At 41.2% G+C, this 17,263-nt stretch overlaps 1 protein-coding gene across 1 annotated transcript in view; it reads right to left on the reverse strand.

Annotated features, from left to right (window-relative positions):
- Positions 1-12,874: 12,874 nt before the first annotated feature.
- LOC139468721 (B9 domain-containing protein 1-like) overlaps positions 12,875-17,263 on the reverse strand; it is a 39,318-nt gene continuing 34,929 nt past the window's right edge. The window contains exon 6 of the mRNA XM_071250847.1: positions 12,875-13,410. Within this exon, the coding sequence (XP_071106948.1) occupies positions 13,259-13,410 (152 nt within the window). The 3' untranslated portion in view covers positions 12,875-13,258. The remainder of the gene's footprint in view (positions 13,411-17,263) is intronic.

Consider the following 17,263-nt stretch of genomic DNA (forward strand, 5'->3'; position numbering starts at 1 on the left):
ACACTAACACTGACGCTATGAACACTAACAGTGACGTCGGTGCTCCGTGAAAACACCACAGACACTAGCTGTGGCTCAATGCTTCACGAAAACGCTATGAACACTAACATTGACGTCAGTGCTTCATGAAAACACAACAGACACTAGCCCTGGCTTAATGCTTCACGAAAACGCTATGAACACTAACATTGACGTCAGTGCTACATGAAAACACCACAGAGTCTAGCTGTGGCTAAATGCTACACGAAAACACTATAAACACTAACAGTGACGTCAGTGCTACTTGGAAACACAACAGACACTAGCCCTGGCTCAATGCTTCACGAAAATGCTATGAACACTAACATTGACGCTATGAACACTAACAGTGACGTCGGTGCTCCGTCAAAACACCACAGACACTAGCTGTGGCTCAATGCTTCACGAAAACGCTATGAACACTAACATTGACGTCAGTGCTTCATGAAAACACAACAGACACTAGCCGTGGCTTAATGCGTCACGAAAACGCTATGAACACTAACATTGACGTCAGTGCTACATGAAAACACCACGGACACTTGCTGTGACTCAATGCTACACGAAAACGCTATGAACACTAACATAGACGTCAGTGCTACATTAAAACACAACAGACACTAGCTGTGGCTTAATGCCACACGAAAACGCTATGAACACTAACATTGACGTCAGTGCTACATTAAAACACAACAGACACTAGCTGTGACTCAATGCTACACGAAAACGCTATGAACACTAACATTGACGTCAGTGCTACATTAAAACACAACAGACACTAGCTGTGGCTTAATGCCACACGAAACACTATAAACACTATCAGTGACGTCAGTGCTACATGAAAGCACAACAGACACTAGTTGTGGTTTAATGCTAAACAAAAACACTATGAACTCTAACATTGACGTCAGTGCTACATTAAAACACCACAGACACTAGCTGTGGCTTAATGCCACACGAAACACTATGAACACTATCAGTGACGTCAGTGCTACATGAAAACACAACAGACACTAGCTGTGGTTTAATGCTAAACGAAAACACTGTGAATACAAGCCGAGGCTTAATGAAGTTACGATATAATATTTGCTGTCACAACTAAAAAAGACTTGATTTGTGATGCTGCGTTAAATGATTGCCTTGACAAAGTTTTCAATCTAAACTTGGTTGTGTGGAGTAACACTGATTAAATAATCACATTAAACCATTACAGAAGACAATAAATACTCTGTCACGTTAAGATCACATAGAAGAATTTATTATGATTAATATCATCATTTCCACATGAGATGAATGCGAAATCATAGTATTACCAAAGAATCACAGCACTAAGGCTCTTCGTGGTAGGATTTATCACTTAAGTGCTATGCTATGAAACGTTTTCCTTTGAATCAGACGTGCGTAGATTATGTTTTTTTATAATAATATCTACTTGACATTTTGCTGATGTGCTCGAATTGCTGCTATATATTGAAATCAACGATGGTATATAAAGTGCCATAGCCACCAATTCTAATTATTGAAGGTATCAATGATTTGTTTCAAACGCCACAACCCCCTGAAATGAGTTTTTACGTTTCATCGTCTTACGGGTGTCATACGACACAATGTTGTGAGTAAAAAAGTAAACAGTAATTTACTGAACGAAATACATGTGTTTTTAGAGTGAGTGAGTGAGTGAGTGGGTGGGTGGGTCCAGTTATATCACATTTTATGGAATACTGTAAGGGACATTCTCGCGATCTCGCATTCTCGCGATCTCGGCCTTTGGAAACGTGGTAAATATGCCCAAAACACGAGAATGCGAGATCGCGAGGACGCGAGATTTGGTCAAAATCTCGCGAGTAGAAAGATACTCGGGGCGAACCGGGATTCGAACCCACAAACATAGGTTTCTGGCGTGCCTAAGGGACGCAACTATGCACAGCGACTCGCGGCGCCTTAGACTACTGGGCCACCCGTGCCCCCCGTGCCCCCCGAGAAGATGAAGCTCATCAAAACCTGCTTGTGGTTGGTGCGCCTGTCTATCTGTGATGCAGTGATCATGAGCATCGGTCTACGCAGTTGTGATACGATGTATCAATCAAGTCAACGAACCTGATCACCCGATCACATTCACTCTTACGAGGGGCGTTTGGGTGGTCCAGTAGTTAAAGCGTTCGCTCGTCACGCCGAAAACCCGGGTTCGATTTCCCAAAAGAGTACATTGTGTGAATGTTATTTCTGGTTTCCCCCGCCGTGATATTGCCGAAATATTGCTAAAAAAGCGGCGTAAAACCATACTCACGGGTGGCCCAGTCGTCCAAGGCGCCGAGATTCGCTGTGCAGAGTTGCGTCCCTTGGGCACGCCAGAAACCTATGATTGTGGGTTCGAATCCCGGTTCGCCCCGATGATGTTTCTAGGTTTGTCAGCACCATACCTGTGCCCGTGGATTTCACCGAAGTGGTAAACGTCTGAGACCTGCATCACTTGGGGCGTTCTTCCAACATTAAGCTGACACGCCATGATATAACTGGAATAATGTTAAAAGCGGTGTTAAACCCAACTCACTCACTCACACTACATTGTAGGGTTGCACACGCGACTTAATACATTAGAGCCGTGTGAACATGCATGAAACCAAGACAAAAGTCTGTTTAGGGTCTTCGGCCTGTAATGCCGATTCGATACAACTGGCATAAATAGATGTTCGATACAATACGTGCTATTACTTGCTTCTTTAACCAAGATATGAACGTTAACAAAAACATCCTTTCAGACACTTAAATGAAATAGTCAATGATTCTTCGGTGGCATTTTCAAGAAAAAGTGAAATGTCATATTCCATATTGATAATCTGTCAGTATTTGTCATAATTCAATGAGTGGTTTGGTATCGTTTACGTACATGTTATTCAATAACTCCATTAGCCTTGATTTGGCCTTGGCCTTTTAAGAGAATTTCGTTCTACCTTCGACTCAGACAAAGACAGATCAATTATACAAATATGCACTAGGTAGCTAGAGGAACCTGTGGTTTTAAACTGTCAAATGTCATTTACATGTATCTGTGTGAAACTGACGTTGAAGAATCTCCCTCATAATAAAAAATGAACAAAATATGTTTGGGTAATCTTGTCAAATAACATGTTTAGCCCTTCGAATGACCTGAAAATGTTGATATATGAGATAAACATGTTTTTTTTAATAGATCCAATAGTTTTATATCTCACGTACTTTTTACTGATCTTATTCTGACAACCAAAGTCTCATTTAGACAGACGGAAAATAGTTCCGGCATTTCAATTTAATTTAATCCGTGAAATGACATTCAAAAACATTACTCGAATGCAAAATCGATTTTACATCTCACAATAAAAATGATAGTGAGTAGCCTAGAGTGAGTGCTTTGGGAGTCATCCCGTCTGTATCTCAGTTATATTATGGTGTAGATAACAATTGAGTTGAGGTGAAATGGACATTAACGTCAAGTTCAAGATTATTGCATTCAGATAGCATATATCGAGGTGCATGTACGTGTGATTGCGTGCGTGCGCAGGTGTGTGCGTGCATGTGTGTGGCTGCTTGTAGTTGTCCGGAAAAATGCCGGTTTTATATAGTGCTTGCCCTTTGAGATATCATGGCCCAGTTTAACATGGATACCCCACTGAGAAACAGTATATTGATTCCGAGCCGACCAGTCCTTGTTTTATCACATGAGAACCAGGCATGGTAACACCAAGTATCATATTTAACCGTCTCTTGGTATAGTGCGGAGATGGATCGAACCACAGGACCTTCTGCTCTCCGGGAAGGCGCTCTATTCACTAGACCACGGTCAGATACAAATATGTCGACTAAGAACAAAAGGGAACTGATAAAATCATGATAGAAAAGGTGTAATGACAATAAATGTCTGTTCAATTAATTTCGGGTTTGGAAATTAATATCTGGTATGTTTATCATGTTGAGCGATAAATGAACGACACCTTGATGACACACTGTTGATTAACTTGGTTGTGGTTGCCCTTGGTATTGCCCGTCATTCCGCTTGAAGAGCTACCCCGAGCTGGGCCACGTTGGCGGGTGCTGGGTCTCTGACGTTCACTCTCGAACCGAGACCATCCCACAGATGCTCTATTGGGGACATATCAGTGGACGTACAGGCCTAGCCGAATGTCAGTATTCCTTCACGTCGGAGATGTGCAGTTTAAAATTTCTGCCGACAATTATAACGAATGGAACAACGACAGGACGCAAATTATAGTCAACATATCGCTTACCTGTCAAATGTCCATTCACTATAACCAAATCAGTTCGCCTGTCATGTGTCATATTGCCCCACACCGTGGCCCCATACCGATCATGGTCAAGAATTGTTGCCCTGGCATACCGCTCGCCGCTACGTCGCCAACAACGTTTTCTGCCATCCGTTTGGGGACAACACCTTAATTCGGCTGTAAACATGGTGTAACGCCATTGGCGCACAGCCTGTCCTTGGTGTTGCCTAGCCCACCCTAATCTTTGCCGCCTTATTGTAAGCTGTTAGGGCCATACCCTTCACAGGACGCCTTGCATCAAGGCGAGCTTCATAGAGCCGGTTTTTCAACAGTAGATGTTGAAAAGCGCCTTCCTGTTATTGAACGGAATTCTTATTGATAACCGGAGCAGATTTGAATTTATTGCGTAGTGCAATTAATGTAATGAGACAATCTTGTCTAGTTCTCGGTGTTTTGGGCCTGCCACACCCAGGTCTCATTGCAACGCCAACCGTTAGACAGTACTTGTCCCACACCTTTTGATTTGCCAACATTCGGGCCCCTTTGGATATTGACGTCCCCACCCACTTGTGATACGATGACATGCATCTACCAAGTCAGCTCCAGCGAGCCTGACCATCCTGACCATCCGATCCTGTTGCTGAAGACCAATTCGGATCCTATATAGTGTATCTCTACACTGGATACATAATTGCATAACGAACAAATGTCTTGACATGTAACAATGCTACATCCACGTGTGTCATCACTGACCAATCCGACATATGCTCACCGAACAAATTAAATAGTTATACTCGATACAATCGGGCTAACGGAGTTTTTAATGTTAACTGAAAAACAACAGTTTTTGTACAAATCTCTGCGACCACTGTAACTAATATCGTGAATCAATTTCCTCTCTACACAACTTGATCAGTCCGTTCGATAATGACATTCCTAATCTCACTAACCACAGATGAATAACCATTTTCAAAGCAGTCCAACTCCTACAAGAAAGATGTAATCAGATTCTGAACACACCAAATAACTCTTAGTTAGGAGCCTTAAGAAATGATATCATTATGAATTTTATCTTCAGGGCTCATTAGTTCCGAAAAAGCATAAAAAATGATAAATAACGATTTACTAAAGAAAAATAAATGACTACAATATGTCCAAGGAAACAGGTGTTGAAGGTCAAAACTCATTTATATCAGATGACATTTTCTATGGTTATGATCGTCATTTCGAACACCGGATCGGGGTATGGTAACAGCTTGTTTAACTAAGTTCCAGCAACACTACACTGAATCGTCATTCTTAGTAAACTAAGCGGCAAAAGAAAGTATAGGTTGGCGATTTGTAATTTTCCTAAAAACAGCGATAACTAGTGGAAAGTGGGTATTGGGAATATGACTGCCCAGGAACAGGTACTAAAAACACCTTACCCGAACGCGCCACCTTTGACGGCGCTCGTGCGGTGACAAAAAAAATGGGTAAACTGCACGTGCATGTTAGCGGTATAAATGCGTTCGTCTGCAGGGTATAACCACACGTGATGGAAGCACACAAAAGAAATGCCACGATTGTAACAGGAGCAGAGGGAGAGAGAGCCAACGGTATGGCCGAAATGGGTTTGGTTGTACACCATTGACAGTAGCCAGGCTGATTCAACGGTACAGGCAGACAGGGAGGACACAGGACAGGCCTGGAACCGGACGACCCCGAGTGACAACACCACTGGAAGACGGTCAGATACGGCTCATTCACCTGCGAAACAGATTCGTAACGGCGACAGCGACGGCAGCAACAGCGTTGGAACATCCCATTAGCCAACGTACAGTATTACGACAACTTCGTGCTGCTGGAATCCGAGCGTATCGTCCTTTCCAAGGAATGGTACTGACTGCCCAACATCGACGCCTGAGACTGCGATGGGCGAGACAGGCTCGACGCTGGCAAGTGAGAAATCGCATCGAGTGCTGTTTACTGATGAAAGTCGGTTTAACTTGTTTCGAAATGACGGCAGAGAACGAGTTTATCGACGCAGAGGTGAACATTTGGCTCCGGCGTGTATTCGAGAGGTCCATCCATTTGGCGGGGGAGGTGTCATGGTGTGGGGCGGTATTTGTTGAGATCAGAAGACTGATTTGGTGATTATACAGGGAAACCTGAACGTTGTGCAGTACAGAGACCATGTGTTGCAGCCAGTTGTGCCTTCGTTCTTACAAAACGAACAGCAGGGGGCATTGTTTCAACACGACAATGCCAGGCTCCATACTGCAAGACTGACTCGGAACTTTCTAAACCAGCAGAATGTTGACGTTTTGCCCTGGCCTGCCCACTCATCCGATATGAATCCTATTGAACATCTGTGGGACCATCGTGACAGACAGATTAGAGCACGCCATCAGCCTCCCGTCAACAGACAAGAACTGCAGCAGGCCCTGAGAGACGAGTGGCAACGGATTCCAGTCCACGTCATCAGAAGACTGACGTCATCGATGAGGCGGCGTATCACAGCACGCATTGAGGCAGCTGAAGGTCATACACGCTATTGAAGGCAACTGTGTCGACAATGAACTTGTAGTGCGTCTGACATTTTTTGGTGACATTTCAGACAACTTTTGAAATTGAAATTCCTTACCCCACCTTTGTTTACCTTGAGCTTACACTACCTGTGATTGCACAATTTCATTCAAACTGTGGTTGATCAATCATTTGTTACCCCACCCTACATTATATCATAATTCACAACAAAACCTCTTCTTGTTACTTTTTTATCGATCATGGAACTCGACCTATACTTTCTTTTGCCGACCAGTTTATATGTGATAATATAGTGTCACGTGGTAGTCAGCTATATTTATGATATTGCACGGTGGCATGTAACGACAGAGAATAACCTGGCTCGATTATCTAACGAAACAGATTCCATTGAGCGTAAAAGGCAAGATAGCAGTGAACATTATATGAATGGTCACTGAAAGTCAGTAATAAGTTATCAAAATAAATTAATAAATAATCAAAATATAAATGTGAAATGTAGATTATGGATTGAATTTAATGAGGCAGTCCAACACATTATCAGTGGATGCCAAGCTTTGTAACAAACACAGTACCTGAAGCGACATGATGGAGTGGCTCGATCATTTTATTACAATGGTACGACCCAGAATCTGTAGGGGGCGTCAAGGAAAAGGATAAACATAAAATTCTTTGGAAGGGGCCCGTATACATCCTCAGACCTATCCAAGCCAACAAACCTGATCTGGTCCTTTTCTATAAGTCCAATCAAATCATTTATATCATTGAATTTTCTGTCACCATTTGACACTAAAGTGATTGACATGATTCAGAAAAAAACATGGCAAATGCAGACCTTGCTTTTGAAATGTCACGCTTGCATCCCAAGTACCAAGTTGTCCGACTTCCCATTGTTCTCGTTTCCCTAGGTTTGGTACCTCCCTATCTGTTGACTGACATTGGGAGAGTACCCGGGTTTTCTGCCAGGAATACAGCTCTTCTGGCCATCTGGGGAATGCAGAAGGCTGCAGTGTTGGAGAGTCTTCACATTCTCCGAACATTTCCGGGTGGGTTCGACTAGGCAGCACTTCCTGGGAGAAGTCCGATTCGCTGTCTAGCTTGCATGTAGAGGGATCAAGGGCCCTGAGCTGATGATGAGCCTTACCAGCCTGACTGTGCCAGGATCACCCAAACCCTCTTTGCTATTTATCTAAATTTTAATCTGTATATAATAGTATTGCGTCGTATCTATGCACTAAGGCATCCTAATGGCGCCACATAAGCATAATTCCGGTCATTGGATCAGAGTGAACTCAAATTACATTCTCAGCTCCATGTGGAGTATGCAACCCTACTGTACAATACGAGCTGTCTGTTAATCATTAGAAGGTTTTGCATTCACATTACCATCTCATCCAAATGATTACCTATATGCTGCTGGCTGAGCTAAGGCATATACCTAAGCAGACAATACACGTTTGTTGTTTATTGTGTGGTTCAGTGTGGAGTAGCACCGCAGCCCTAGAAACCCTCTGCAGTTTAACTCGTCCAGTAGCTCTACGCCAGCAGCGTCACAACTTTGTACACCACTATCCCACACGATAACTTAAGATAATGCATCTGAACGTGGTGATCACAAATATGGTAACATCTCCAGCCGACCCGTGACGATCCGGCTATGCTTGTCGTAAAAGGCGACTAACGGGATCGGGTGGTCAGACTCGCTGACTTCGTTGATGCATGTCATTGTATCCCAATTGCGTGGACCGATGCTCATGATGTCAATCACTGGATTGTCTAGTCCATACTCGATTATTTACAGACCGCAGTCATATAGCTGGAATATTGCTGAGTGAAGCGTTAAACAACAAAGATGAGTGGCGTGTCTGGCGGACTCTTGAATTCTGGAATGATACTGCTAGTCGCACAAGTGGTATAAACAGGGTTTGCTTTTAATACGGTTTTAATGTGAAAATTGACTATATTACTTATTAATGTAAACGTGTAACAGGTATGTGCATGTGGGTGGAGAATAGACAGCTCTTACCTGCAAATAGCTAAAGACCTTAATGTGAGGTCGAGGGAACATTTGGTGTTGCCTTGACTCGTTGCTAACCGAGCTTTCCCTGAGGTTTTGACAGATTTATTGTCAACAAGACTATATACTAACAAGTATTTATTTCGGGTTTTGGACCTTTACACAAGAAAGTGGGATACTGGATAATTATGTGATTTAAACGTAGAGTAGTAATCTAACTGCGGTTTCGTTCTGTGTATGCTATAGCGAGCTCCATTTCATAAATCTTGGTAGCTCCTTCACCCAAAGCTTGTATTGTTATGGCACTGGTTGGCGAAGGCTCATAATACACTGGTGATGCCACAGACACACCTTTTCCCTGGGCCTACTGACCTTACGAAGTACCCTTATTGGGTTTTTTTCTGCTTCTGTGACCAAGGCTTATTAGGAGTACAGCCCATTACTGGCAAATGGCATTAAGCTTTCACTTATTAAAGGTGTACGTTTGTAATAAGGGCACGTCCAAATTAGTCTGACACTAATAGTGCACAACCCTTTTGGAATAGTTGCATGGACAAAATCACCTTCTTGTTCTTGGCCGTTCCTCAAAGCCACCTTATTACTACAAATGTTAATGTCGCAAGTATGGGACCACCTTAGAGCTGTGATCGATTTGTGGAACATGTCAGCAGATATACAATACCAAATCCTCAACCAAGTAATAACACCAGCAATTAAATTTCTGCATCAACTGAGGTGTCAAAGGTCAAAAGTGTGTCCCGGGGTAGAATATGTCTTCAGCAACCAATTCTTGCTGGTAACTATGCTTGTGCTAAGAGGCGACTAACTAACGGGATGGGTGGTTAGGCTGCTGATTTCGTTGATGCATGTCATCATATTCCAATTGCGAGGATTGATGCTCATTATGTCAATCACTGGATTGTCTGGTCCAGACTCCATTATTTACATATAGCTGGAATATTGCTGAGTGCAGCGTTAAGCAGCAAACAAACAAAGGTAATGATATGTTTTGAAAACAAGTTGACGACTTGGTATTTCGAATTACAGTTTGCACTCATGCTGTGAGTTCATTAAATGCACTATTGTGTCACTGGACTTTCTGAGCCATCACTTGATCCGCTGGTTTGTTAACAGGTCGACACATGGCAGGAGTAATGCTGTGGGGGATCAGGCAACAAATATCCACATTTTTTGGCAAATTGTGTGAGTGGTGTGTGCTACAAGTAGGGCAGGATATGCTTACTCTTTTTGCGATGGTGTCATTTTTTGTGACCTATTGATATAAGTTTCACTCGTAATTTGCCTTCTTGCCTTATGGTATCTGTTTCGGCAGATAATCAAGACTGGTTATTCTCTGGCATCGACTTTTTATATTTGCACCAAAGTGGTCAGAGTCTCTGTCCGGCTACACTCTGGATTTCCTCCAACTCTACACTGACAAGTTGTCAGATAACTGAGATACTGTTCAATGCACCACACAGACTATTTACAGCATCAATTGTTCCTTTGTTTATTCACTGCCAAACCATTCTATTTATAATTGACACATTATCTATGTAAACACATGAATATACCTGAAAATTGTTTTCTTGGGCATCTAGCTATTATTCATTAATAATATTTTATTGTCTCAGGCAACGTGTTCATATAATCTAAACGTGAAGGAATATTTTGTTAAGATGGGACTAATCAATTTCTTACGTACTTTATAGTATGCAACCATGACAGTAACCTTGCCAAGAAAGTAGAAAGACACGGTGCACCAATGAAAATAACTGTATAAGACTTAGGGTTTTGCAGTTGGTTGTTTTTGCACACACAAAAAAAAAGAAGAAAAGAAAAAGACAGACACAGGCACATGCAAACACTCAACCAACCAATCAATTTACCTTTAACATTGATTATTGCTATTACATCTTTAACCAGTCCTTCAGAATACTTGAGACTTACATGGAAAAAACATAATCATTTTTTACCTACCTAATACTCATGTTACCTGAAACACGAGTATTTGGAGGGGCCCTAACTACTGTCTGTGTGGAAGATACAAGATTAGCTTGCATGGTGACTCCAAATCAAACTTGCAAATTATACATATGTGAAGATGTATGGAATTAAGAGTTAAGTTTTGAAGTATTTCTTGCAGTGGCAGACATTTGATAATACCTTGCCATCACACATGGTACTCAGGAACAGGACATTCTACAGTATATGCATACCGATTCAAACTTCAGCATCCTTGGCAGATATACAGGTGTCTCCATCTCAGTAAAACTTACTTACCTAAATTAGGAATTTATCGTGCGCTTTCAGACATATGCGTATTTCGCACATGGGCCCGCCAGGCCATTTGATGTTTGGTCGAAAAGGGTATGTCCGAAAAGGGTATGTCCGAAAAGGTGAGGCAACCTAGGTGGGGCTCTTTAGGGTTGCTTACTTAATTTAGAGAACAAATTTGGGATTTTGAAATATGCCATGCAAAAGGTGGAGGGGGGAGGGGGAAGACTAAAAGAAGTTTGTGTGTTTTTATAGGTTTAGAATTTAAGGCTTTATTGGCAGCTTGTTTGTTGTACTTTTAGGGTCATTTAGGGAGATTAGCACCGTTGCGAGTGTCATATCATTGCTGTAATTTAGAGTGGATTGGAGTGTTGTTCTATATACTGGTAATGTGAGCAATATAGTATAACATGTTCAGGCTTTTCTTTTAAGTTGTAGTGGGGGCATTTACCGGTTTGGTGTTTTTTAATTTGGTGTAGGTGGGAGTTTAACTTAGTGTGGCCTGTTTGTAGTTAAGTTATTACTCTGTCAATTTTTTGGGTTTTATGATGGATTTTTTTGTTTTTAGAGTGGCTTTTTTAGCAGGTGTTTTAGTTTGCAATCAGATTTCTCAGTAAAACTTACATAACAGACATATATACTACTCCACTCTTTTGATAGGGATAATCAGAAACTGTAAATCTTGAAATTAACACGAGCGTGAATTAAATGCGAAAAATGCGAGTGGTCTTTGTACGGCCTCACTGCACTATTTGGATAGCAGAAATACCACCTAGACGATAAACACAATCACAGCTGATTGAGCAGCAGTTGTAACAAGTATATACTAATGTCATTCAAAGAATAGGAATTACGCAATAGGCATTCAGTGAGTTATCACTGCTGGGGTCAAGAGTTCTACACATTCGTGTCAAATTAGGCATTGTTGACCACTACAATCAGTGAACTGTTGTTGGTTCAATTATCTTGTTACCCTTTGAACTACCTTAATGTGTGTCAACAGAATAAACATATAAACTGTGTGTTGTTTTCAGGAAAACACTGTTTATTGTTATAATGGAAGTGCTTTAATCAGTGCTATTAAGCAGAGCTATTTGGTGTTTGATTGGATTAAGGTAAGTGAGTTTGATTTTACGCCGCTTTTAGCAATATTCCAGCAATATAACGGCGGGGGACACCAGAAATGGGCTTCAAACATTGTACCCATGTCAGGAATCGAACCCAGGTCTTCGGCATGACGAGCGAACGCTTTAAGCACTAGGCTACCCGACCACCCCGGATTAAAGTAAGGATATGTACCATTCCACTGGGGATGGGGTGTCGGGAGTTGCATTGAATTTGAGTCACATTTCTGGCTAGGGGTCAGCAGTCGTATTAATTTGGAGCCGCATTAATTTCAAGATTTACAGTATACCATTCGCTATTAAAAGTGGAATAGTATATTATACATATCTCACACAGACATATATTTTGCTTTAATTAATTGGGATAAACTATACAAAAATAACATTTTGAAATATGCAGACTTTAATTCAGTAAGTACTTGATAACAATTGAAATGGACGGATGTGGAATGACAGAATTATACAATAAAAACATGCATATATACACAACAGCTGGCCAAATATGTTCTTCACATGATGAGATATACATAGGAATACATATTTGATAACTAAGATGATTTTAGTTGTGACCTTGTATGCAGATACAATGTATAAAAGTAGTAATGAATCTCAGCTAACTGAACTATGTACACCATATACAACTAGAGCTGAACACGACTCCACAGATCACGTCTGTTTTTATGATGTATCACTTTTTGTAAAACAAACTACAGTATAAATAAAACAGATGAAAAGGCAATGATATAAATTATAATCCAATACATTTAAACCTTTCATTATCATGATCATATTCATGATTAATCATCTTACACTTATTTCAACATCATGATGTGATAAACCTGAAGACTGAGCATATCTGATTTAACTCTCAAATCCTGTAATTAGTATTTTCAGAAAATTATGGTTAAAAAAAGTATAGGATAAAACTTGGTTGTTGTCATGTTAAAATAATTTCTCTTCTTAACACAAAGGTTAAATTTAAATTGACATTGTAGAATTCAAACTGCTGCCAACTTGGTAGAAATGGTAAATCTTCTTCAAGCCTCTGTTGCCGCGGTGACACCTACTGACTCTGGCATGCTGGGACTGCTGACATCAGACGGGACGACATCGTAACCCAGTTTCTTCATGTCTTTCATGATCACATTCATGGAGATGGTCACAAAACCTTGCGAACGGACTCTCGTCACTGAAATGTAATACATGGACTTGAAAACAGGGTAAATTAAGGAATTCTGAGAAGTCTGGAAAATTGTAACAACAATTTGAAAAAAGGCATTTGAAAAATGTTAGTGAGCTACGTTAACGCCGGTATTAACAGTGTTCCAGGAAAATGACAGCTTGTCAGCTTAATGTGGGAGATAAGCCTCAGATAATACAGGTCTTAGATGTTTACCATTTTTTTTTAAACCAGCAAACACTGGAATGGTGCCAGGGATCGATTTGTGCATACAAACCATGCACCAGTGCAACCTATTATTGAAATGTACAAAGTAATATTTATGTCTTCATGCAACTACGTACATGTAAAAAACTCAAAGACCTTGTATGCAGATATAAATCAAATAAGTGTCTGACTAACCCTTCCGCTCCCCACAACAACAATCTTTGAACACACTCAATACCTCTAAGGTTTATGTACCAGACTACATCACTAATCCCTGTGTTACATGAGACTTGTCATCAAACTGTGGATAATTCAAAGTTTAGCGATATGTCTTGACTTTATGTAAATTTATGACAGTTATTAGATGTGAGGTGAGGTGAGGTGAAATTGGGTTTAACGTCGCGTCCAAGATTATTGCACTTATATAGCGACGTGCATGCACGTGTTTATGTGTGTGTGGCTGCTTGTACTAGACCAGACTGATGTCGATTTATAGTGCTAGCCCACTGAGATACCATGCCGCAGTTTAATATGAATACCACACTCAGACACAGTATACTGACTCCGAGCCGACCAGTCCTTGCTTTAGCCCCTTAATGCTGAGCGCAAGACTGGGTAACAACAAGTACCATCTTTTAACGTCTTTTGGTATGACGCTGTCGGGGATCGAACCCCGGACCTTCCGCTCTCTGGGTGGAAGCTCTACCACTAGACCACGGAGACAGTTATTAGAGATCTGAGAATGACTTTATTTACACCAGGTTAAGGATCTATCACGATCTATGTTAACTTTGATTAATTGTCTGCAGCAACCCATGCTTGCCGTAAAAAGTGACTATGCATGTCGTAAAACGACTAACGGGATCGGGTGGTCAAGCTCACTGACTTGGTTGAAGCATATCATTGTATCCCAATTGCGTGGATCAATGCCCATGGTGTCAATCACTGGATTGTCTGGTCCAGACTCGATTATTTACAGACCACCGACATATAGCTGGAATATTGCTGAGTGCGGCATTAAACAACAAACAAACAAACAAACTAATTGATGGGACCAGGGTGCAACCTGCTTTTGTCTGGTGCAACTAGGTTTTCATATCAACATGCAACAGGTGCAAGTTAAATCAGGCTCCTTAAATCGAGCCCTTGGTGCAGACAAACCATAGAAACAATCAGGACAAATGTGTGATTTGAACCTGGAATCATAGGTTTCTGGTATGTAAAGGGATGCAACTCATCACAGAAAATTGCAGCGTCTGAGATGACTGGGTAGCACATGTCTCCATATGCAGTAAGAACCAGCGTGGACCTTATGTTATGGTGGAAAGAATCGAAAAATTTTGATCGGGTTGAAGCACACAGTTTGTAAACTTTTTGTAGGAGGCAAGTGACTAAATCGGGTTGGATGTCATGCTTGGTGACTAGGTTGGTTGTGTGTCATAGCACACCAACAGCATGGGTTGTTACTCATAACACAAGTGACAGTTTGTTTGGCCCACTCATTTTTTCTTTGCATTTTGAGGTGAAGTGAGGTGAAATTGGGTTTAACGTCGCATCCAAGATCATTGCACTTATTTAGCGACGTGCATGCATGTGTGTGGCTGCTTGTACTAGTCCGGACTGATACTGATTTACAGTGCCAGCTCACTGAGACACCATGCCACAGATTAACATGAATACCCTACTCAGACACAGTATACTGACTTCAAGTCGACCAGTCCTTGATTTAGCCCCTTAATGCAGAGGGACAGACAGGGTAACAACAAGTACCATCTTTTAACGTCTTTTGGTATGACATCGCCGGGGATCAAACCCCGACTTTCCGCTCTCCGAACGGAGGCTCTACCACAAGACCACGGAGGCAGTCCATTGCATTTTGAACAAAAATGGCTTTTTCCCCCAATATGGCTGCCGTGGTGACCATATGGAACACACTGGGATGTCACGAATATGTGAAGTTTCAGTTCCATTGTATTATTGGTTTCTGAGGAGATGGACTGACTTTCAGTCAGGTCAGGTAAAAATGTTAGTTTTATCAACACTGTGGAGATGATGAAATTGATTTCACTAGATTCAAGGGCTATAGTCAAAGTAATCAGAAGTGCAAAACATTCAAAGCCATTCATTTCAACACAAAAGTCCTACTCAAATGAAATCTGTCTCAAAGATATGTCAAAATGACAATTCATTACTGCTGCCATGAATGAAGCCTGCTGAAGAGACACTTTTGCTGGCATCATAGAATTTTAGCTTCATATACATAATAACAGAGCTGGTTTCAGAGAAGTTGTATATAAATGTCAAAGGTTACCTCATGGGAAGAAAATAAAAATAAAATAAAAAAATAACCATGATAACATTGATTCTGAACATGCCACATAGGTCTTTCTTTCCATATAGTTACCATGAGGTGGCCTTCTTTCAAATGAAATCCAAATTTTTAAAGCAGCTTTGAAACACCATTACAGGCATAGTGTTTTCAGAGACAGGTGAGGTGAGGTGATATTGGGTTTAACATTGTACCAAGATTAGTGCACTTATATAGCGACGTGCATGCACGTGTGTGTGTGTGTGTGGCTGCTTGTACTAGTCTGGACTGATGCTGATTTATAGTGCTTGCCCACTGAGATACCATGCCTCAGTTTAACATGAATACCCCACTCAGACACAGTATACTGACTCTGAGCCGACCAGTCCTTGTTTTAGCTCCTTAATGCAGAGCGCCAGACAAGCTCTCTCTTCTGCTCTCCAGGCGGAAGCTCTAACACTAGACCACAGAGGTGGTCGGTTTCAGAGTGGGTTTAAAAGTTAATGAACCGATGGATGGATGGATGGATGGATGGATGGATGAGGTGGATGGATGGATCATCAGACAACACATCAAGACATAAGCTCACTGTAAACTTGCGGTTCAGGTGTGTTATTATGGGTTTACAGCATACAAGCGAAACATTGTAAAAGGGATATATGACATAAAGTTACAACTTTAACAAGTTCCCTTAATTAGCAATGTCATTTAGGTCATGGCATGGCATCCTAACCAATCAGGGTACAAATCACTTCAACACATCCACATCAATTCTCTAAGCAAACAAGCCATTCATGTACAAAGCGTTTTAACTCCAAACTGTCTCCATCCACAAACTCCAAGCTGACTGCTACATTACCAAAGTCCTCAGAGAGAGCTGTTCTTGTCAAGTAATTAAGGCGGTCAATGGTATCTTTGCTTGGTGTTAACCTTCCCACTCTTGAGTCAATACTGACAATGTTGTCATTAGTGATATTCATATCCTGAACATAATGCCTCATCGTTTTTATTTCGATGATGCTGGCAATTTTAAAATTTCATCCCCACACTGGAATTGGTTTGGATGAAACACCAACAGGAGGGGAAAGGTTGCAAATTCCCTCCTCAACTCTGTCCCCAGCTTCATAACAAAAACATACTCAACACATCAAATAACCATTTTTTACCCTGACATAATGTCATTCCTCGTTTACTTGTAGATTATATTTCATCCTTTGGATTCCAGAGTAATAAACTTCTGATAGAATAAACTTCATAATTATTATCAACCAATGCAAAATGGCGCATATAAGGAGGACTTTCGGATGAATCCTCACAAACTAACTAACTTCTGTGTTAAGTAGCAGC

Source organism: Haliotis cracherodii, unplaced genomic scaffold (genome assembly GCF_022045235.1).
Source record: "Haliotis cracherodii isolate W230 unplaced genomic scaffold, xgHalCrac1.p SCAF_2, whole genome shotgun sequence".
Classification (NCBI taxonomy): domain Eukaryota; kingdom Metazoa; phylum Mollusca; class Gastropoda; order Lepetellida; family Haliotidae; genus Haliotis; species Haliotis cracherodii.